Genomic DNA, 24,463 nt, shown 5'->3' on the forward strand with positions numbered 1-24,463 from the left:
ATGTATAGAGAGTCCACAGTGTAGGGGGTATCAGGGATGTAGTGGGCAAACAAGATATTTGGGGGCACACCCTAAAAGATGTACTAAAGCTGGTGCAGCCATAAGACCATACAGCAGAGCAAAATATTACACATGCAAAAAAGACATTTACCTCTAGCAGGGCTAGTTTAAAACACCTAGACAATTTAAAAAAATATTATCAAAAAATATGGGGATTTGGTCACACCATATTGCTATATGGTGATAAGCCCACTTACTGCGTCAAAGTACCCCATGATTAGTGGGTCCTACACTATCCATGGATTGGGAGATCCTGCTTCTCTGAACCTCTCATTAGTGTCCACTTGTGTCATGGGTGGAGACCTCAAAGTTCTCCCATATAGAAGAGTGTATTGCTCTCATGGTTCAGAGAAGCAGGCTCTCCCAATCCATGGATAGTGTAGGACCCACTAATCATGGGGTACTTTGACGCAGTAAGTGGGCTTAGCACCATATAGCAATATGGTGTGACCAAATTCCCATATTTTTTGATAATATTTTTTTAATATATTTTTTTAAATTGTCTAGGTGTTTTAAACTAGCCCTGCTGGAAGTAAATGTCTTTTTTGCATGTGTGCGCTGTAATATTTTGTTCTGCTGTATGGTCTTATGGCTGCACCAGCTTTAATGCATCTTTTAGGGTGTGCCCCCCAAATATCTTGTTTGTCTATTGTATGGATTCTGACCAAATACTTTTGGGTGATGAGCACCCCACTCTTTCATTAAGTACCTCTCATTAGTGTCCACTTGTGTCATGGGTGGAGACCTCAAAGTTCTCCCATATAGAAGAGTGTATTGCTCTCATGGTTCAGAGAAGCAGGATCTCCCAATCCATGGATAGTGTAGGACCCACTAATCATGGGGTACTTTGACGCAGTAAGTGGGCTTAGCACCATATAGCAATATGGTGTGACCAAATCCCCATATTTTTTGATAATATTTTTTAAATTGTCTAGGTGTTTTAAACTAGCCCTGCTGGAGGTAAATGTCTTTTTTGCATGTGTGCGCTGTAATATTTTGCTCAGGGATGTAGTGGGGTCACAATACAAGGGGTATCTTATGGTATATGGTAGCAGTGCTGGGGGAATATCTGCAGAAAGGGATCAGAGTGCTGGGGGATATCTGGGGTGTAGAGGGGTCAGAGAGGGATCAGAGTGCTGGGGGGGGGGGGATATGTGGGGTGCAGAAAGGAATCAGAGTGCTGGGGGAATATCTGGGGTGCAGAGAGGGATCAGAGTGCTGGGGGGGATATGTGGGGTGCTGGGGGGATATCTGGGGTGCAGAGAGGGATCGGAGTGCTGGGGGGGATATGTGGGGTGCAGATGGGTCTGAGTGCTGGGGGATATTTAGGGTGCAGAGAGGGGTCTGAGTGCTGGGGGGGATATGTAAAGTGCAGAGGGGTCAGAGTGCTGGGGGGATAACTGGGGTGCAGAGAGGGATCAGAGTGCTGGGGGGGATATGTGGGGTGCAGAAAGGGATCAGAGTGCTGGGGGAATATCTGGGGTGCAGAGAGGGATCAGAGTGCTGGGGGGGATATGTGGGGTGCAGAGAGGGATCAGAGTGCTGGGGGGGATATGTAAAATGCAGAGAGGTCAGAGTGCTGGGGGAATATCTGGGGTGCAGAGAGGGATCAGAGTGCAGGGGGGGATATGTGGGGTGCTGGGGGATATCTGGGGTGCAGAGAGGGATCAGAGTGCTGGGGGGGATATGTGGGGTGCAGAGGGGTCTGAGTGCTGGGGGGATATCTAGGGTGCAAAGAGGGATCAGAGTGCTGGGGGGATATGTAAAGTGCAGAGGGATCAGAGTGCTGGGGGAATATCTGGGGTGCAGAGAGGGGTCAGAGTGCTGGGGGGGATATGTGGGGTGCTGGGGGGATATCTAGGGTGCAGAGAGGGATCAGAGTGCTGGGGGGGATATGTGGGGTGCAGAGGGATCAGAGTGCTGGGGGAATTTCTAGGGTGTAGAGGGTCTGAGTGCTGGGGAGTTATTTATTAGGGGTGGTTGAGAATCCAGGCGAGTGGAGGTGATAACAATGTTAGAGGGAAACCTTTTGTGTGTGTGTGTGTGTGTGTGTAAGGGGGGGGGGGGGGGGGCGGAGTTAGGAGTGCTGGATGTATCCAGTATATAAGATGTAGAGGGGTTACAATGTTGGGGGTATCTGAGGCCCTGTCAGGCTGGATGGTGCCTCATGATTTTTATTGGCGGTCGTGTCTATACTTGTTACAACTCTCCTGAGCATCATTCTAGCAGATATATTATATGCACAGGACAGTTTTGTTACTTTATGTATGTAGTATTTTCCCACCCTATCTTTGCTGTACAGAATGATTGTTCACGTAGTTAATGCGGAGCTCCACCCAAAAAGGGGGAAGCTCCGCTTGTCTGCCTCCTACCTACTTGATGTCTGTTTACCTGCCCTGTCTCCATTGTAGGGGCCCCAGAGCATTACTTTGCCCAGGGGCCCATGATGCTATTAAGATGGCCCTGGGCGCAGGTTCATCTTCCAACAGGACAACGACCCTAAGCACATAGCCAAGATAATAAGGGAGTACAAGGGACAACTCTGTGAATGTCCTTGACTGGTCCAGCCAGAGCCCAGACTTGAACCCGATTGAACATCTCTGGAGAGATCTGAAATGGCTGTGCAATGATGCTCCCCATCCAACCTGATGGAGCTTGCGAGGTCTTGAAAAGAAGAGTGGAAGAAACTGCCCAAAAATAGGTGTGCCAAGCTTGTAGTATCATACTCAAAAAGACTTGAGGCTGTAATTGGTGCCAAAGGTGCTTCAACAAAGTATTGAGGAAAGGCTGTGAATACTTATGTACATGTGATTTTTTTTTTTTCTTTTCATTTTTCTTTTAAATAAATTTGCAAAGATTTCAAACAAACTTCTTTCACATTGTCATTATGGGTTATTGTTTGTAGAATTTTAAGAAAAATTATGAATTTAATCTATTTTGGAATAAGGCTGCAACATAAGAAAATGTGGAAAAAGTGAAGCGCTGTGAATACTTTGCACTGTAAGCTGTAATAGCTACAAAGGGTGGGCCAACTTAATATTGAACCCTACGGACTAAGACTGGGATACCATTAAAGTTCATGTGCGTGTAAAGGCAGGCGCAGGGGCGTATCATGAAATCCGTGTGCCCTTGTGCGAGATCCGAAGCGCGCTGCGGTAAAAAATGGGTGCGGTTTAAGTTGCGCTAAATATTGGGCGTGGCTTAAGGGGGTGCTGTTAAATAGAGTCTGAGATGACTTACATAGTTCAGACTGTGGTAATGTTAAATAGGGAGTACCTGGGTCCTGGCCCTGCTGAGTGACTCCAATCATCAGGACCAGGACCCAGGTATTTCCACTGCCACTCTATACACCTGGGCTGGGGTGGTGTCTCTTAACAAAGAAACATGTGCGCCACTTCACTCAGCAGGGCCAAGACCCAGGTACTCCCCCTGCCACTCTATACACCTGAGCTAGCTGGGGGGGCTCTCTTACCAAAGAAACACGTGTGTGTGCCACTCCACTTAGCAGGGCCACCAGGTACTCACAAGTCTGCCATTTCTGAGCAGCTTCCAATCCAGTCCTCACGTCTGCACCCGGCTCTCTCTCTCTCCACAGCTCCGCCCTTGCAATTTGTATGAAACAAGATCATCCAATTTGCTGGAACAAGATCATCCAGTGCCCAGGGCAAACATGGCAAACTCCTCACCCCCATATACCCCCTCCTAGCACAAATCCTCCCCTCTCAGCACAAATCCTCACTCCCCATACCCCCCCTTATAACATAAATCCCCCTAAAACCCCTCCATTCACAAATTCTCTTACCCCCAATCCCCCTCTCAGCACAGACCCCTGCCCCCTCCATCTCCCACCTAGCAGCAAAAATCCCCCCTTTCAGCACAATTCCTCAACTTCATATAACCCCTTCCAGTACAAATCCCTCTTCTTAGCACAAATCCTCCCCATCTCCCCCTCCTAGCATAACTCCTCTCTCATCTCCCCTTCCCAAAATAAATTCCCCCTCTTAAAAAAAAATCTCCCCCATCTGCCCCTCCCAGCATAAATTCCCCCTCTTAGCAAAAATCCTTCCAGCACAAATCCTCCCCATCTCCCCCTCCCAGCATAAATACCCCCTCTTAGCAAAAATCCTCCCCCATCTCCCTCTCTAAGCATAAATCCCCCCTATCTTCACAAATCCTCTTCCATCGCCCCCTCTCAGCATAAATTCCCCCTCTCAGCAACATTCTTCCCCATCTTTCCCTCCCAGCATAAATCCCCCCTCTCATCACAAATCCTCCCCCATCTCAAACCAGTGCCTCCTTCACCCTCTTAGCAAAAATCATCCCCCATCTCCCCTTCCCAGCATAAATTCCCCCTCTTAGCAAAAATCCTCCCCCATCTCCCCCTCCCAGCATAAATCCCCACTCTCTGCAAAAATCCTCCCCCATTTCAAACCTGTGCCTCCTTCTCTCCCCTCCCAGTACAAACACCCCCCCTCCAGCTCCTTCTCCTGTTCTGTAAGAGCAGCCTGATATGCTGGGACTTGTAGTGCCCTAGCCTACAGGGGACTGAAGAATGGCAACCCACTCTGCTGGGACTTGTAGTGCCCTCTGTGGGGGACTGAGGATTCCACAGTCTAGGGCACTACAAGTCCCAGCATAGGAGGCTGCCATATCTCAGCCCCTCACAGGGGGCACTACAAGTCCCAGCAGAGCGGGCTGCCACCAGTCCTCCAAACACAGCATGAGGAGACTGCACAGCCTTTCACCCCCCCGACACTCACTCCTTGGCTGCCATACACTCCTCCCCTCTCTCCCCTTACAATGGTGTCCTCCTGGTCCCCCCTCCCCGGAGTCTGGGCGGCATGTCGCGCTGCATGGTGGGGCAATTGGGGGGATTTCCCCTTGTCTGAAGACACGTCCCGGCTCCCAGACCCTGGCGCAGCACACAAGGCTGCAGATCACTCCTCCACTGGTCAGGGACCTCAGTGGCTGTGGGCAGCAATGGCAGACGAATCTATAGACTGGGCATCGGTGATGCCACGTGTGTGCACATTGAATTTGTGTTACTTCATGTGTGTAGAGTGTGACAGGGCACAGTTGGCCCCTTGAAATTGGGGACCCGTGTGCATAGCACACCCTGGACACATGGATGATATGCCACTGGGCAGGCGTCCCAATACTTTTGGTAATATAGTGTATGGTATGATACCTGTAATTCTCCAAAGGTGACGCCCTAAAAGCCTTTACATTTATGGTGTTAAACATAAATGAATGCTAAAAAAATTTCACTCCAAGCGCGTGCAGCGATATTCAACATATGTTGCTCAGTTGACATTTTCTAATCTAGAGCACCTAGAGCACTGGCAGAGACTCCTGTAAACAGGGTTAATTTATAAATACATTGTTGTAGTATTACAATTGTTTCAAGAACTGTCCTTTGATCTGCACATAAGGGTAATTGTAGCAAACTTGCAAATTTTACAAAAAAAAATAAAACATTTAAAGCAAAATTAAAACCAAAAATATCAAGAAAAAAATAAAGTGGTCAATAAAAGTTAAAGTGGTTGTAAACCGCAGGCATGAAATAAGAACAAAGCATATCTCTTTATAATGTGTACTTGTTTCAGTCCAGAGCACTAAGCCTAGGTTTACACTAATGCAGTGCGACAAATGCCGTGATCCGTGCGCATTTCCCACACTGGATCCAAATTGCACTGCCTTTGGGATCTGCTGCGGCTGTCAGTGCAATCCTAATGACACCCCAAAAGCAGGTCGCAAATGCAGTGCATTTGCCGGGACCAGATGGCATGGTACAAAAGTACTATGCGATTCAGTTGCAAAATTCCTGCATGTACTACATTGGTGTAATGTTGAGCGATTTGAGACCAACAAATCCGCTGCCTTCTCTGCTGCCTTCTCCCTCTGTTCTTCTTCCGATGCTGGGTCAGAAGGACCCCGCCCCATGCCAATATATGTAGTGGCACGCCGCGCACCCAGCATTAAAGCGGGAGAGAGCATGGAGTCAACATCTGAAGAAGAACAGAGGGAGAAGGCAGCGGAGAAGGCAGCGGAGAAGACCCAGCAAAAGAGCGAGAAGATAGCGGAGAAGACCTGGCAGAGGCAGAAGACAGCGGACAGAGGGAGAAGAACCAGAGAGGGCTAGAAGATATCAGCGAAGAAGACCCGGAGAAGGGAGAGGAGAAGAGCCTGAGAGTGGAGAAGTCGGAAGAGACCCCGGAGCTGCTTAATAAATTACTTTAAAAACATGTACTGTGTTTTTATTTTTAGGTGAATGGGTAGTGGTACGATGTACCCCATACTCATTCACCTAGGGTAGGTGGCCGGCATCTGGGGGCCCCCTTGTTAAAGGGGGCTTCCAGATTACAATAAGCTCCCTGCCCGCAGACCCTGACAACCAATGGACAGGGTTGTCTGGAAGAGGCCCTTGTCATCACCAACATGAGGGCAAGGTGTTTTGGGGGGGAGCAGGGCTCCCCCAGCCTCAAAGCACCCACCCTCCCCACGTTGAGGGCTTGCGCCTGGTACAGTTCAGGAGGGGGGGCACTCGCTCGTCCCCACCCCCCTTTCCTGTCCTGCTGGGCTGTGTGCTCGGATAAGGGACTGGTATGGATCTTGGGGGAACCCCCACACCGTTTTTTTGGGGTGGGGGTTCCCCTTAAAATCCATGCCAGACCGAAGGACCTCATATGCTCTTGAAGGGGGAACCCATGCCATTTTTTTTTTTTTTTTTTTTTTTAATTTGGCGTGGAGTTCCCCCTAAAAATTTATACCAGACAGTGCCTGGTATTGTTGGGGATCAAAGTTGGATCCCTGTTCATTGAAGTCGAACTTCAAGTTGCAGGGCAAAGTCAGATCCACAGTCGTACGACTGTCTTGTCAAAGTCCCGGTCCCGGGGCCTTAGGCTCTATTCACACTAAAGCGCAGTGAAGTGACAGCTGCTGCACCGCAGGTTTTTTTTAGCTTTATTGTGTTGTTTTTTGGTGAGTTTTTAGAGTGACACCATTTATCTGGATCCAAATGAAGCTCTTGTACCAAATTTTAGCACAGAGCTAGGAGCGTTTGTCAGTGTGATTTTTGCGCATTTTGTCACTCAACAATCGCAGGAAAATCACGCTGCATTTGGGGTGCCATTAGGACATAAGAGCATCGCAAACATGTCCCGTGTTTTGCCACAATTCTGGAATCGCAGGCTGAGTCGCGCAATTCCACCCGCAATTCCAGTACGCTCAGGTGTGAACGGAGCCGTATATCTTGCGAGTGTGATGCACTTTCTGAAAGCGCACCAAACCCGCAGGATATAATAGAAGTCTTTAGCTCCGTGCAGATAAGCTGCAGGAAAGCCAGAGGTGCATCTGAGGATCAGTGTCAAAGAAGCCTAATAACCCCTTTTTATATAAGGTGCTAATATGCCCATTGCAAAAGTGCAGTATATGTAATGTTTATACACTGACCTTTTCCTCCTCCAGCTACTACTGACATCGCTCTCCAGGCTGCTAGAAGGGTCCCAGGTGAAGTGCACATGGTATCACTCCACCTGGGACAGAAGCTGGCACAACAGAGGAAACATCGGCTTATGTGGCTCCTGTTCCTTCTGCTGCTGGCGCCGGCTCCATGCACTCTGATACTCTGAGATGGTGGGTCGGCAACCCATTGATCATGACTTGGGCTTGCCGGCTCGCCATCCCAGAGCATGGGCATGTGCTTCCCTGGTTTGAGATCATGGAACACATCATAGGGCTTTGCGTGAGCACCCCTGCTGTAGAAGGGAGATGCTTACACTTACCTATTCTTATGGCACTTCAGTCTGGTCACGTGATCAGCTCCCAGTGGCGGCTTCAGTGTAGAGGAGGGACTGCCGACAATGGATGCCTCATAGGAAGCCTATGGGTGACATCAACACATAGGTGCTGCACGCATTGTCAGTAATCTCACCTCTACACTGAAGGTGGTCAATGAAGAGATCATGGGGCAGCCTGGAGTGCCCCCAGAATAGGGATGTATAAGCATCATTCTCCTACAGGATAGATAGAATAGGATTTAGAAAGGGTGTGGGAGCCATTGTAGGCTTAGTTAGATCGATCCTGGACTTCCACTTTCAATACCGGGCACTTTTACGCCTTATTGCCCAGGCCAATTTTCAGGTTTCAGTGCTGTCACTTTGAATGACAATTGCACGGTCATACAACGCTGTACGCAAACTACGTTTTTATTATTTTAATCTCACAAATAGAGCTTTCTTTTGGTGGTATTTAATCACCGCTGTTTTTTTTTTTTTTTTGTTGCTAAATAAATTTAAAAAAATGTAAATTTGTGAAAAGAAAACCTTCTTTCTTCGTTTCTGCTATAATTTACAAATAAATAATTGTTCTATATACATTCAGGCCAAAATGTATTCTACTATATTTCTTTGGTGAAAATAACCCAAATCAGTGTATATCATTTGGTCTGCAGAACTAGTGTCCACAAACTAAAGGTATATATCTGAAAATGTATCAATCCTGATGTACTGACGGCCTATCTCATTTCTTGAGGCCTGAAAATGTCAGGACAGTACAGATATTCCCCAAACTACCCTAATTTTGGAAAGTAGACAGTTCAAGGTATTTCGTAGGAGGCATGGCATGTCATTTTTTGTCATACTGTTTTGGAAAATGAAGAAATTCACTTTTTTTTTTTTACATACTGTCACCAGTGCAGTACGGCGTCATCATATAACTGGTGTGGTGGTGATCAGGGACACTGACTGGTGACATCAAAAAAGAGCACTGTGCCCCGAGCCCACCCACTCGTGTGACAATAGCGAAATGAATATATGCTATTGTCTTCACGATTCTCCTCCCAACCAATCGGGTAGCAGCTCTTAAGACCCGATTGGCCGAAAAGGAGAAGCACGGGCTTCCATTCTCCCTTCTCCCACATCATCCGGCGCGCCTGACACTTTGGCTTGGCTCGGCTCCCCTGGTCTTAAGTCCCGCTCCCCGCAGGGGTAAGTGCGGGGCGGGTGGGGCAGACAGACAGATGGACGAGCATGCGAGCGATGGGGGGGGGGGATTGGTGGGGGACCAACCAACTGACTTGGGGGTCAGGGGGATGGGTGACAGGTGGTTTGTTTGCCGCCCCCCCCCCCCCCCCATAGTAACATTGCACTACTCTGGGGAGGTGATCAGGTTTTTTTTTCTTACACATTATGATTGCTTATAGCAATGAATCAAGCACTTCACTGAATGAAACTGATTCGTTTCGATTTTTTTTGTTGTGATTAGCTGTGATTGGTCAAAGCTAATCACAAAGTACAGATGGGCTGTTATTGGCCCTATATGTACCATGTGATCACACTGACCAATCACAGCTAGCAAAACAATTGTACACAATGGATGGCATGAAAGGATTGTTTACAACTGTCATCTGACCTGCTGTGATTGGACACAGCGATCACATGGTACCAGCACCAAGTCGGTACACTAATCAGTCATTGGCTGCGTCCAGTGGACACAGCCAGTGAGAGATCATGCCGCTACGTGGGCCTGTGAGCGGTGCTTTCTGAGAGGACGTTATATGATGTCCACTCAGGATGGTAAAGCCACCGCTTGCTGTCATTCTGCCTTAGGCTGGATGGGAAGAGCTGCATTATTAAGTCTTTTATATCTGCTTAAAGTTAAAGAGGTGGACCACTTTGTAACAAAAAAAAACCTTCAAAGTCAGCAGCTCCAAATTCTGTAACTGCTATTTTTTTTTTTTAAAGGACATCTGCCTGATTATAGATCCAGCGCCATCCTCACCTGGCCAAGTTCTTCACTACCCTTTGGGTTCCCCAATGCTAGCATCCTAACTGTGGGCAGCCAGCTATGTGGCTTCACAACCGGCTGCCTGCTGCGCACTATGCTTTGTGAAGTGGTCTTCTGGGGCCTGTGATGTGTCCCAGAAGAGTGCGGAGAGTGGAGGAGGGGGAGAAGAACTTCTGCTTGGATTGCCTAGGTGACCAGGTACCCGCTCTCCACTAAATGTGGCAGGGGAGGAGGACTTAAAGGAAAACTTCCCTTTTTGGGTTGAATTCCGCTTTAAAGTTAGGCTTTCATGCACATGGGTGTGAAATGGTGTATATTTGTGGTTCTCAGGATGTCCAGGAGGTAAATTGCATAATAAAATGTGCAGGTTTCAGACATCCCAAGTCTCTAGCGAGGTGAGGGAGTCTCCCGCATTTCTGCAGTGGCTCCCGCACACTCGCGATGTCCTGGAAGTGATCGCTGCAACGGGGAACAGCTGTGAACACCAATCTCCTTTTTATAGATTTTTAGCTGGCAGCCGCTTCTCCTTCTCTCCCTCCCACGGCTGTCAGCTAAGAAGCTATACAGGAAGATCGGTGTTCACAGCTGTCCCTTCCTCCGCACCGATCATTCCCAGCTGTTTCCTGTTTCTCCTCCCCCGGCCCCCTCTGTGTCCTTCTCTGACCCCCTTCCCTGTTCTCCACCGGCCCCCATGGTCTCCTCTGCGCCTCCTGTCCTTCTCCTCCGCAACCCGCAGCTGGCTCCCCTCCTCTCCTCTCCCGCCGGCTGTGGGGGGAACTGTCAGGAATAGGACACAGTGAGCGATAACTGAGCAGAGTAAACTGTGTGTTACTCTGCTCAGTTTATGAATGGAGAGGAGCCTCTGTCTCCTGTTCATTCATCTTCAATGCTGAGAAAGGGACTGGGGAATCTGTGTCCTCAGTCCCTTTATCTGTCTCAAGGGGAGATGTCAGGGGTCTGTTTAGGCCCCTGACATCTCACCAAAGCCCCCAAAAAATATTTTTAAAAAATTGTAAAAAAAATAAAAGTGTAAAAAAAAATAAAAAACTACTGACACCCCTGCCCTACCAACATTGTCCACTTCCGCAAACCCCTCCCCCAAAAAAGCATTGTGAAAAAAAAAAAATGTAAAAAAATCAATACGCAAAAATAAAAAACGACTGACACCGTCCACTACCACATACCCAAAAAAAATTTGCTGCGGAGTGGATGTGCGGGAACGGAGCGCCACCTCCCTGAAATGAGTTTTTACAGGTTGGAATGTCTGAGCTTTGGGAGAGGAGACTGGGGTGCATCTTTCTCCTCACACATATGTGTATTATTATTATAGGGACGTACTAAACTGCATATTGGAATTATTGGATTATTGGCTGCAGTAATAGAGTCATTACAGTACAGTATTCTATATGTGTGTAAAAAGTACACTGACACCTAGTGAGAGTTGTGCGCATTGCAGCCAATCATCCCAATGACTATGCAGTTTAGTACGTCCCATTATTATAACCCGTGTTACACCGTGCTCAAATCTTTATTATGACTAAACCACGCCTATTGGGTTGTGACTTTTACTAAGCCGCGCCTACCCTTCATAGCAATGTCCCCTCCTCTTTCCATGGATGACATATGTCACACGTTGTGTACAATAAGCCCCCATTATAAGATACGCTTGTTGCTGCATTCACATCTGTGTGACAAGAAGACTAATGTACAGTGTATAGAGCGGCACACATAGCACACCAGGAAGTCTATACATGTAGTGTTATGCTGTACTCACGTGACAGCGCACGTCCGCGAGCCCGTTCGCAGTCATGTGACGGTGGGCGTGACCCGACCTATAGAATATACATATACGAGGCTGACTGTGCAAAATAAAATGGGTTTTTATGTAGGCAGTCTTAGTGACCCTGGCACGCCTGCCTGCTACACCGGTTGTGGGTATAAGATTTGGGTTTGTTGAGACAGGCGCGCGGCGGGCAGCCCGCGGGGTCCTGATACACATGGCGGCCGTGTGGCGGTGCTCGGCAGGGAGAAGGGTGACCACTATAACCCTCAGGTGTAGCCGGGGACTGGCAGGTACAATGAGCTGGGCAGATCTGTACTAGGGGGGCATGCAGGCGCCTTATGGGCATATGAAGGCATGCTGGTCGCTGTAGTTCTACAGTTATGTAATAATTTTATGGGAGGAGGGTGTCCCTGTAAATGGGGTCATTATACAGAAAGTCCTCTATTGTGTCTCTGGAATCCAATCCTTATTTATTGAAGGAAAAGCATGTACTGACCGATATGTGTAGAGTGACAGTCATAGCCTGTTCTGTTCATGGGGTTTTATCTTTATTTGCTTTAAAGTAGATCTAAATCAATAACTTTGTCTTCATTACATAGAGCAAGGAATAGTAAAGTTTTTTTTTTTTCACCATCTCTGCCTGATTGGGGATATTTTTCTTCACTTCCTGTTTAGTAGATGCAACAGGAAGTGGGAGGAGAAAAGTGAGGGAAACCCCATCCCCTAGCTCCCCTCCCCTCCCCTCCCATCAAAGACCTGTTTCACATGGGGCTTCAACTTGTATAACAGCCAGCTTTGTCAAAGTATTTGCAGAGCTTTCAGCAGGCTTTGTTGATGCTTTTAACCACTTCACTTCAGCCCTGGAAGGTTTTACCCCCTAAAAGTGGAGTTCCACCCAAAAATGGAACTTCCACTTTAAGGGAAGGTGACCCCCTGACATGTCATTTTTTTGGGTGGGAGGGGGAGCTGAAAACCTCTTTTTAGAGGGTCCCAGATCCCACTTCCTCCCAGGGCACCGTGGCGCCGGAAGTAAGATAACCTCTCTCCCCTCCCTCTCGGCAATCATCTGGGACACGTCATAGGTCCCAGATGATTGCCCGGCCAGTGACAGCGCGGCTTGCGCATGCCCAGTACATGCCCGGGTGTGACGCCACAGCCGGGCGCCCACAGTGACGATGCCGGCGCCGCAGAGAGAGCTTTGTTCCCCCCCATCGCTGGACCCTGGGACGGGTAAGTGTCCGATTATTAAAAGTCAGCAGCTGCAGTATTTGTAGCTGCTGACTTTTAATTTTTTTTTTTTTTTTTTATTTAGTCGCAACTCCGCTTTAATGACCAGGCCATTTTCTTGCGATACGGCACTGCATCACTTTAACTGACCATTGGGCTTGCAATGTTGTACCCAAACAAATTTGATGTTCCCCACCCCCACAAATAGAGCTTTCTTTTGGTGGTATTTGATCACCTCTGCGCTTTTTGTTTTTTGCGCTGTAAGCAAAAAAAGACAATTTTAGAAAAAAAGTCAAATATTTTTTACTTTCTGCTATAAAACATTCCCCCCAAAAAAAGAAATCCTAATTTCTTAATCAGTTTAGGCCAATATGTATTCCACTACATATTTTTGGTAAAAAAAAAAAATTCAAAAAAAAAGATTTATGGAATCTGCATTTATTGTTTACTTTTAATGGCGGTGATCAGCCATTTTTAGCGGGACTGTGATATTGCGGCGGACAGATCAGACACCTAGCTGACACTTTTTTTTTTTTTTTTGGAACCAGTGACATTACAGTGATCAGTGCTAAAAATATGCACTGTTGTTCTACTAATGACACTGGCAAGGAAGGGGTTAACATCAGGAGCGATCAGAAGGTTAACGGTGTTCCCAATGGCTCGTTTACACTTGCTTCAAAACTAGGCTTCGGACACCGTTTGTTTAAAGCTCTCTGAACGCCAGTAATAAGCTCCTGTCACAAAATAAAATGGTAAGCTTACAGTCCTGTTTACACCTTGCTTTTGCTTGGTGCTTCAATGAGCCTTTGGTAAGGCTTCGAGGGGCTTCAAGCAAGCTTTGCCATAGACTTCTATGGAGGCTTTGAAGCACCACTAAAGCGACATGGGGTATCATTTTTGAAGCAAAATCGAGGTGTAAACAGGACTGTAAGCTAAACCATTTTATTTAGTGACAGGAGCTTTGACTGTCATTCAGAGTTTTAACAAAGCATGTCCGAAGCCATGTTTTGAAGCAAGTGTAAATTAGCCCTTAGCCTAGGTTCACATTGCAGCAATATGTCAAATCGCATGCCAAATCGGTGGCAATTGCACCATCAGAATTGGTGCGATGCCGCACAGATTCCCAAAACCTGCACAGATGTCTCTGAAATTGCCCTCGAAGTTGGGACTGAAATGCGGGAATGAAATTTTGCGTGTTCAGCTGAACTCGCATGATTTCATTACCGATGTTAGTGTGAACCAGGGCTTAATGTGTATTAAAGCCGAATCAAGTGTAAATGGGCCCCCAACTGTGTGTGGGATGGGCTCACTGCATGGGCGCTCTGATCTGTGTTCCTGATTAGCAGAGTGTCCATGCCTGACAGCATAGAGGTCTGCTTGTTAACATTGGAAAACCGCCGTTCTGTCTCTGCAGGGAGGGATCGCAGGCGGCTGGGTGATCGCATCTGCCAGGCCCACTGATTGGCTCCCACTGTGGCTAATCAGCGTGCGATCACGACCCCGATGGCACGCGCACTTATTGGATGTTTTATAGCAGAAAGTAAAAAATATATAAATTTTTTTTCAAAATTGTCGGTCTTTTTTTGTTTTTAGCGCAAAAAATAAAAAATGCAGTGGTGATCAAATACCACCAAAAGAAAGCTCTATTTGTGGGAAAAAATAATATAAATTTTATTTGTGTACAGCGTCGCATGACCGCGCAATTGTTCTATAGTTACAACATGCTAGCAGGCTTCAGCACTACTTGTAGCTTGTTGTAAGCCTGCTTTAAATTCCAGGCTCTTGCATTCCACCAGTGATCCCAGGACCACTACAAGCAGTCAGGCCAGCTGTCCAAAGGGTGTCTGTGATGAATGAAGCCAGAGGAGATGAGGATTTTGTCACTTCCGGTTTTGGTTCTGTGTTTACCTGGCTGTTAAAGCTAGGGAAGCAGTCGATCAAATTGATCACATTTTGATTGGCTGCCTTGGAGGGCAGAGGGGGGGATCAGGAGTCTAAGCCAGTGGTTCTCAACTCTGTCCTCAAGTACCCCCAACAGGTCATGTTTGCAGATTTTCCTTTTATCTTGCACAGGTGCTTTAAATCAGAGTCAATGGCTTGGTATTTTGGACAGCTATTTTATCTAGGAGATATTCCCAAAACATGGCCTGTTGGGGGTACTTGAGGATAGTGGTACAATCAACCACTGATCTCTCTATAAAGAGTACCTGTCGCTGCCCAAGCCATCCCAAGGAATGTTGCTCATTCCATTTAATCGTAATAAAGTTAAATAAAAAAAAAAATAAAAAGCACCCCGTCCCCCTTGCTCAAGTGCAAATGCAAACACGCACGTAGGTCCCACACGCATATGAAAACAGTGATTGTGCCACAAATGAGAGGCATCGTCACAAATGTCCGAGTGAGAGAGAAAAATTTGCATTTACCATATATTATTATTATTTTTTTTTTTAGGAGCCTGGAAAGCATTGCACCCGCCATCTGCTAATGTCAGGCTCCTGCAGACTGTCAGTGTAGCTGTCTGTGTTACAGGGAGTTAATTACTTCAGTAATGAACTGTGAGGATGCTCAACAGCGCCCTCAAACTTCTTCCACAAAGGATTTCAGTATTTGTAGTCTATTAATTCACAGAACTCTGTGAATGAATGACACAGCTGTGTGGGCGGAGCCCTGTATGTCTGCACTCTTTTCAAATTGGTCCACTGTCATAGGCAGGTGGGAGATGGGGGAGCTGCAAGAGCGGGAACATTTACATGTTCCACACTAAAATCTGGTGTAACATGTTTCCAAAGGTAATCTTAGCCTTAAGGCTAATTTCACACTGAGGCGCTTTACAGGCGCTATAGCTCTAAAAAGCCTGTAAAGGGCCTCTTCTCTCACTCCAGTGTGAAAGCCCGAGGGCTTTCACACTGAAGCAATGCATTGGCTGGACACTTAAAGTCCTGCAAGCTGCATCTTTGGGGCACTTTAGGAGCAGTGTATACACCGCTCCTAAAGCGCCCCTGCCCATCGAAATCAATGGGCGGAGCTGGCAAAGCACTGCTGCAGCGGCGCTTTTAACCCTTTTTTCGGCCGTTAGCGGGGATTAAAAGCTCCCCGCTAGTGGCCGAAAAGCGCTGCAAAAACGATGGTAAAGCACTGCTAAAAATAGAGCTCTGCCTGCCCCGGTGTGAACGTGCCCTTACCTCTAAACTGGTAACCCGTAAAGACTTTTAAAGCATCACTTATGGAGATTTTTAGATACCGTAGTTTGCTGCCATTTCACAGGTGTGCAAAATTTTAAATGTTGACATGTTTGGTATGGGTTTACTCGGTGCAACATCATTGTATATTTTACCAAAAATGTGTATATTATATTGTGGTTTGTATGCACTAAAATGCTTTTAAGTGTATTTTTCTTTCCTGAGGATTGAATTTGATGAACGACTGCACAAATATCTTGTGGCTTAAAATATTGCAAAAAACACTGTTCTATTGTCCAGGGCTTTTGCTTTCAGAAAATACACTATATTACCAAAAGTATTGTGATGCCTGCCTTTACACGCACACGAAGTTTAATGACATCCCAGTCTTAGTCCGTAGGGTTCAATATTGAGTTGGCCCACCCTTTGCAGCTATAACAGCTTCAACTCTTCTGGGAAGTCTGCCCACAAGGTTTAGGAGTGTGTCTATGGGAATGTTTGACCATTCTTCCAGAAGTGCATATGTGAGGTCAGGCACTGATGTGGGACGAGAAGGCCTGGCTCACAGTCTCCGCTTTAATTCATCCAAAGGAGTTCTAGCAGGTTGAGGTCAGGACTCTGTACAGGCCAGTCAAGTTCTTCCACCCCAAACTCGCTCATCCATGTCTTTATGAACCTTACTTTGTGCCCTGGTCCAAATCATTATTAATCCAAATAATATAATGTGTGTGTGTGTATATATATATATATTGTTTGGGGGTTCTCAAGAATTTTGGTAGAAAAATGCTGATTTTTTTTTTAACATGTATGTGAAAAATGTCAAAATTGGCCCGGATGCCACGTGGTCAAGAACCTTTTGCTATGTCAGTGACAGATTCTTAAAGAAATACTGCCAATTCATAGACTAGGAAACTGGCAGTCAGTGCTGTGTGCTGAGAAGCTGTCATGTATTTCAGTAAGTTACCCTCACAGTACTGTATCCCCAGCCTCATTCAGCTATAAACTAACAAAGGGGTCAGGGATATCATTACAATATTTGGGAAATAACTTGAGCCATTGGGTGGGCGGAGCCTGATGGGGAGGGAGTAGTTCCCCATCAGTTCTGCCATTCTTAAGCTTGACAGTGGATGGCAGTGGGAAGATTTGAAAGCTTTTATTGGACTGAATAGTGGCTATGGCTCTGCCCACTAACATGTGCTACCTGCCTGCAAACTAGTCTCATTTTCCCATCAGAAAGTGTGGGGAAATTTTACATATTAGGGCTAAGGGGTCATTTCACTAAAGGTTACCGCATGCGATATGAAGGTCATGTGACCCATTTTTTGGAATTATCACATGAATTAATAAAAGAGTAAATTCATCAAAGTAAAATATTGAATGTGAGGTAGTGATTCCAAAACGCGAGACACGTTTGCGATATCATTACTTCTAATGGCACCCCAATTGCGGTGCGATAAATCATGCTGCAATCGTGACAAATTGTGACGCTGTTGCCCAAAAGAAGCTCCACCTTCTTTTTGAACAATCAGCTTTGCACATTGCAATTTTATAGTGATTGCAGCACAATTTATTGCGGCAAAATCACAACGCGATTGGGGTGCCATTAAGAAGTAATGGTATCGTAAACGTGTTCCACGTTATACCACGATTTGGAATGGAGCCTTAAGAACACACAAATGCGTTATTTATCACTTGCTTAGTACAAAATAACAATGAGGGGAACTCTGCACTGGCCAGTAAATGAAAAATATACAATGTATCAGTGTGAGAATACAATGTATCAGTGTGGAAATGTTTGCCATGAGCTCAGGAATGAAAATAAATTGTAACATTTCACCAGAGAAAGATCATTCTGTGAATGGAAGCACACTAGAATGTTTTCAGTTTCATAGTATTTCTGTGTGCATTTATTTCTTCCTCTGGTGCAGTGTTGGCATGTAAAAAAAATATATAAAATTTAAGTGATAAATATCGCAAAACATAAATATTTATTACATTCGGTAAATAAAACATGATTTTTTTTTTTTTTTGTGAATTTACTACTTTTGAGATAAATACCAATTAATCAAAAATGCATTTAGCCCCCGTTCACACTTAATGTGACTTTGAGATCTTGCTACGTCACTTAGGCTGCATGCACACGAGACACCGGTGCAAACTCTACTGAACACATGTTTTTAAAAGCTGAAACCGGCATTTAGAAACGCCCGTTTTGCCGCGTTTGCATGCAACGTTTAGCCGTGTTTGTGTCTAGACAGCAGGGAATGACATTTTGCGACCCAAGATATGGGGCCCCAAAGTCGGGTCGCAAAATGTCAAGCACTTCTGCAGCAAAGAATGACATTTTCCGACCTGACTTTGGGGCCCCATATCTGGGGGCAACTTGGTGCTAGGAACCCCATATCTGGTGTGCAAACACAGTGGAACTAGCACTACAACATATCCAAAGGGTTCCTAGCACCAAGTGGCCCCGAGATACGGGGCCCCAAAGTCGGGTCACAAAATGTCATTCTCTGCTGCAGAAAAGTGCTTGACATTTTGTGACCCGACTTTGGGGCCCCATATCTCGGGGCCACTTGGTGCTAGGAACCCCAAATTTGGATATGTTGTAGTGCCACTTTGTTTGCACACCAAATTTGGGGTTCCTAGCACCAAGTGATATGGGGCCCCAAAGTCGGGTTGCAAAATGTCATTCTCTGCTGCAGTTTACCATCATATTTCTGTATTTTCTGGTCCAAAAAATAGGGTTCCGTTAAAAACACTTATAAATGCGGTACCGGCGTTTAGCGTCTGAAACGTGGAAAACTTTTGCGTCTAAACCCATTTTTTTTCTTCTGGAAAAACGAGGTTAAACGCAACTGCCTAAAAACGAGGCTGTGTACATGGACACATAGGATAACATTGAATGAGTTCAGGGGCAGTTGAAAAAAGTGTCCAACTGCCTCTGAACACATGTTTAACAGCGTCTCGTGTGCATGAGGCCTTAGAGTAGCATGATTTCAAAGCCATAGGTCAGTGCGATTCCAGGTGCGACTTGCCTGACATCTGTGTGACCTCTTGCACAGATGTCTATGCAAGTCACACCTAAAATCACAAAAAATAGTGCAGGAACCCTTTTTTTCAAAAAAGTGCAGCACCACAAAGTCGGAGTTGCACCGATTTGAGCAGTCTCATTGCCGACAATAGTGTGCGACTTGTCATGCGAATTGGTCCTGTCAAATCGCATGACAAGTCACACTGGTGTGAATGGGGGCTTAAAGTTTTGAACTCAAAAAAGGTGTTTTTTTTTTTAAAGTGGTATTACACCCAAAACCAAAAATGTAATATATTGCAGCTTACCAATCCTTAGATGTGGTGGCTGAATTAGTTTTCTTTTTTGGGCTTTTTTCCTCTCTGTTGTCCCCTGGTGACCTGGTCAGTAACACACCTCCTGTATTAGCGTGACTCCACGCTGGATGAAGGAGCACAGGGGGCACATTTGGACAGCAGCCTTGTTAGTCTGCGGGGAGGGGAGTGTTCGATGTACTGGCAGATTTAAACATACTAACAAATTGAAGCCAACTTCAGCTTTATAAGCAATTACAGCAAACTGTTTTTTTTTAATTCCATTTGGGATAAATGTTTTACATAATTAAAACTGATCATTGTAAGCACCCTGTCAGTGTTGAAAGGTTTGTCTCTAAATTCTGCAAGAGAGCTTGTTCTTTTGAAAACAGACTTACTGACCAGTTGAAAGCACCCCCCCCCCCCCCCCCCCCCAGCAGTGTGGCTGCTCTCACTTTTTGTATTACAGGAGACTTTGAGAACAATGGGAGCCATAACCTCCTGCTGCTGTCAGTAAAATCTTTTGAGGAGAGAGCCAGGGTGGGGGCCTGGCTGAGCTGCACTATGTGTGTCTATGGATGCACACAGCCTGGCTCGCCAGCATCCCTGCACGGGTGCCCCCATAGCACACAATCTGCTAAGGGGACACACTTATACACACATACTGTGGATATGGAGGAAGATGGAGCAGGCAGCCGGGCACTCCAGAAATGGAGGTAATGGGTTGCTCTGTTCAATATCGTTGTAGTTCATGAACTACTTTGGTCCAACTTTCATGCAACTTGAGGGCAATAGACTTCAATGTTAACCCTCAAATGTTGCATCAAATTCATACCAGAATGTTTTACATGCATTAGTGGGTCCGAATTTGTAGCAGAACAACAAGTCACATGCAAGTCGCACCCATCCAAAATTGCTTCAAATGTTGCACAATTCCAATGTTGCACAAGTGTGAATGGAGCCTAAATCAGCCAAGACATTTTTTGGGGCAACATAATGAACAAAAAATTGCTAAAAATATGTACGCACACACATATAAATTTTTATTTATAAATATCCATTCCATATCCACAGTATGTGTGTATAAGTGTGTGTATATAATATATATATAATATACAGTATCTCACAAAAGTTAGTACACCCCTCACATTTTTGTAAATATTTTATTATATCTTTTCATGTGACAACACTGAAGAAATTACACTTTGCTACAATGTAAAGTAGTGAGTGTGCAGCTTGTATAACAGTGTAAAATTGCTGTCCCCTCAAAATAATTCAACACACAGCCATTAATGTCTAAACCACTGGCAACAAAAGTGAGTACACCCCTAAGTGAAAATGTCCAAATTGGGCCCAAATTGTTAATATTTTGTGTGGCCACCATTATTTTCCAGCACTGCCTTAACCCTCTTGGGCATGGAGTTTACCAGAGCTTCACAGGTTGCCACTGGATTCCTCTTCCACTCCTCCATGACGACATCATGGATGTTAGAGACCTTGCGGTCCTCCACCTTCCATTGGAAGATGCCCCACAGATTCTCAATAGGGTTTAGGTCTGGAGACATGCTTGGCCAGTTCATCCCCTTTAGCCTCCGCTTCTTTAGCAAGGCAGTGGTCACTTTGGAGGTGTGTTTGGGGTCGTTCTCATGTAGGAATACTGCCCTGCAGCCCAGTCTCCAAAGGGAGGAGATCATGCTCTGCATCAGTATATCACAGTACATGTTGGCATTCATGGTTCCCTCAATGAACTGTAGCTCCCCAGTGCCGGCAGCACTCATGCAGTCCCAGACCATGACACTCCCACCACCATGCTTGACTGTAGGCAAGACACGCTTGTCTTTGTACTCCTCACCTGGTTGCTACCTCACATACTTGACACCATCTGAACCAAATAAGTTTATCTTGGTCTCATCAGACCACAGAACATGGTTCCGGTAACTCATGCCTATAGTCTGCTTGTCTTCAGCAAACTGTTTTCTGGCTTACTTGTGCATCCTCTTTAGAAGAGGCTTCATTCTGGGACGACAGCCATGCAGATCAATTTGATGCAGTGTGCTGCGTATGATCTGAGCACTGACAGGCTGACCCCCCCACCCCTTCAACCTCTGCAGCAATGCTGGCAGCACTCATACGTCTATTTCCCAAAGACAACCTCTGAATATAACGCTGAGCCCCTGCACTCAACTTCTTTGGTTGACCATGGCGAGGCCTGTTCTGAGTGGAACCTGTCCTGTTAAACCGCTATATGGTCTTGGCCACAGTGATGCAGCTCAGTTTCAGGGTCTTGGCAATCTTCTTATAGCTTAGGCCATCTTTATGTAGAGCAACAATTCTTTTTTTCAGATCCTCAGAAAGTTCTTTGCCATGAGGTGCCATGTTGAACTTCCAGTGACCATTATGAGAGAGTGAGAGCGATAACACCAAATTTAACACACCTGCTCCCCATTCACACCTGAGACCTTGTAACACTGAGTCACATGACACCAGGGAGGCAAAATGGCTAATTGGGCCCAATTTGGACATTTTCACTATGGGGTATACGCACTTTTTTTTGCCAGCGGTTTAGACATTAATGGCTGTGCGTTGAGTTATTTTGAGGGGACGGCAAATTTACACTGTTATACAAGCTGTACACTCACTACTTTACATTGTAGTAAAGTGTTATTTCTTCAGTGTTGTCACATGAAAAGATATAATAAAATATTTACAAAAATGTGAGGAGTGTACTCACTTTTGTGAGATACTGTGTGTGTGTGTGTGTGTATATATATATATATATATATTATATTATATATATATAAAATCATCTTTTCATGCTGCCATAACACAAAAGGGATGCTGCATCCTGATATGGAGTTTAGCTGCATCTGAGCGCTACAATCCAGCTGCATTTTGCCACCTGTCCAAATGAGCCCTAAAAGATCTCTTAGTAGCTTGGAAAATATGGTTCAAATATTAAAGTGGTTGTTAACCCACTATGTACAATTTACGCTGTCCCCTCTCTGTTTATTAATGTAAACTGACCCTGTGTCTGTGCCTTATAAAAAACAAAATGCAGCTATATACCTAATTTCGGAGAGCTGCTCGACGCTCATGTGACCCGCCGACTCTCTTTTTTTTCTCGGCCTGACAGATGCAACAGGCGGGGCCGAGAATCTCCCACTGACGTCAGTCAAGAGGGAAGGAGGAGAGAGGTGGTCGGTCACGTGAGCTTTAAAATCCAGTATATAACCGGTATATATAAGGCACAGACACTGGGGCAGCTTACATTAATAAACAGAGAATATAGTTGTAACGAGCCCCTTGATCGCTCGGTTCCACTCTCCCGACACTCCTCTGCAGCTATAGAATCAGATTGCAGATCGCAAAATCTGATTGTTCGGTCATCCAATGTTCCGGGATTAGAACTACAGCTATGTGCCATTCTAATCCAGTTGTGATAGCTCAGAACAAACACCAGGCATGCTGTATGTAAGTTCAAACAGGAATCTCACTTTATTGCAAAATACAAGCTTTTATACACTAAAAGTGGAGGTGCAGACCTCCTGCTCATATTACTCTAACAATACAGCTTTAACCTAATTAACATGAGCTAATTAACTAATCCCTTTAGACAGCCTAGATGACTCAGAAATGACTTTTAGGCCAGACTGGCCGTCTTGTAGTTCAGAAAATCCAATCAACATTATCACAATCAACATAGACTCTTCTTCACACAATAGCAGAGTTAATTAACACAAACAACAATGGGGATCTAATGACTCTTAGATCCCATACTATAGACTTATTTACAATACACATTTTAGCAGACAACAGACAGACAGGTGCTGGAATTTACATCAGCATCTCCTAACAGTATCTGTCCCAGCATTATGAATCAGCCACTATACCAATATGGCAAATCCAGTGTCCCCAGAGTCTGTGTGTCCTGGGGGACCAGGACCCGAATCCACAGTAATACCACCTCAAGGGTCCCCAGGCATACAGCTCACAAAGAGCACCGTTCCCCCAAATGCAAGGGCCCCCGATCGATCGGCAAGAGGCTAGCATACAGTCCCCTCCAAAAGTCTCTCTCCCGGCTAGGTCTGTCACAATAGTAATTTTCAGCAGTGGGAAGGGGGTGGGCATGGACACAGAGCTGACAGGGAGGGAGGGGGAAAGGACAGAGCAGGACAGGAGACACAGTGGATGACGGAGGCACATAAACTGACCACAGTGTCAGGGCTCAGCAGCCTTGATCAACCGTGGTCCGTTTACAAAGGGGAGGGCGGGACCAGCCAGGTATTTCAGGTAATACAAAGAGACAAATAACACAGTACAAGCACTGTGCTGTATGTATAACATGCTTTAAAGGAACAGGATCCATTTTTTTTATTTTTTGGGGTAATAAACGCTTTAAATAGGGCTTAATAACTGATCTTTGGCTTACTACACTTTCCATCTCATTCTGATCCCTGTGATTTGTGTTTCACACTCAGTGTTCGTGGACACAATGCCTGGTGATGCAGTGTGACACTTTCACAGAATTGCAGAAATTGTGTTATTTTCATTTTATATATTTTATAACTATACATCTTCTGTTGAATGTTACAAAAATAAATTAGAACTGAATGGTCAGTTAATTATTGCTTGTTTTGTTTATCCTGTCATCTGTTCTTTTTTATTTTTTGTCCCACAGCCTTGCATTATGATTATGATTTGTTGGTGATTGGTGGAGGTTCTGGAGGTCTCGCATGTGCAAAAGAAGGTAAGACTCCAGTGTTTGTAATTGAATGATGAATTCAGTATCTGGATAAAATACAGTATTTTTTTTTTTTTCATATTTGCTCAATTGTGGGTCAGACTTGTAATTGGAGGTGATGCTGCTCAGCTTTGATGAATCTTGGCACTAGCAGTCATGTACTTGCTATTAGTGGTTGAAGCTGGCCAGTAATATTCTTGGAACAGTAATAAAATATTTTTTAATTTAAATATTTTAAAGCCCAGTGAAGGTCAGTTCACCTCTATTTTCATAGTCTTACCTAAATGTTCATTTACAGCGGTTCTTCAGTGTGTCTAAATATGAATATGCACCAAAGTAAAGCTGGCCATACATGGATTGAAA

At 45.4% G+C, this 24,463-nt stretch overlaps 2 protein-coding genes across 2 annotated transcripts in view; one reads left to right on the plus strand and one right to left on the minus strand.

Annotated features, from left to right (window-relative positions):
* LOC141141169 (catechol O-methyltransferase-like) overlaps positions 1–11,712 on the minus strand; it is a 134,223-nt gene extending 122,511 nt beyond the window's left edge. Inside the window, exon 1 of the mRNA XM_073628873.1 lies at positions 11,621–11,712. Within this exon, the coding sequence (XP_073484974.1) occupies positions 11,621–11,656 (36 nt within the window). The 5' untranslated portion in view covers positions 11,657–11,712. The remainder of the gene's footprint in view (positions 1–11,620) is intronic.
* TXNRD2 (thioredoxin reductase 2) overlaps positions 11,713–24,463 on the plus strand; it is a 185,084-nt gene continuing 172,333 nt past the window's right edge. Inside the window, exons 1-2 of the mRNA XM_073628864.1 lie at positions 11,713–11,919; positions 24,038–24,106. Of these exons, the coding sequence (XP_073484965.1) occupies positions 11,844–11,919; positions 24,038–24,106 (145 nt within the window). The 5' untranslated portion in view covers positions 11,713–11,843. The remainder of the gene's footprint in view (positions 11,920–24,037; positions 24,107–24,463) is intronic.

The sequence above is a fragment of the Aquarana catesbeiana genome, linkage group LG01 (genome assembly GCF_042186555.1).
Source record: "Aquarana catesbeiana isolate 2022-GZ linkage group LG01, ASM4218655v1, whole genome shotgun sequence".
NCBI classification, from domain to species: Eukaryota; Metazoa; Chordata; class Amphibia; order Anura; family Ranidae; genus Aquarana; species Aquarana catesbeiana.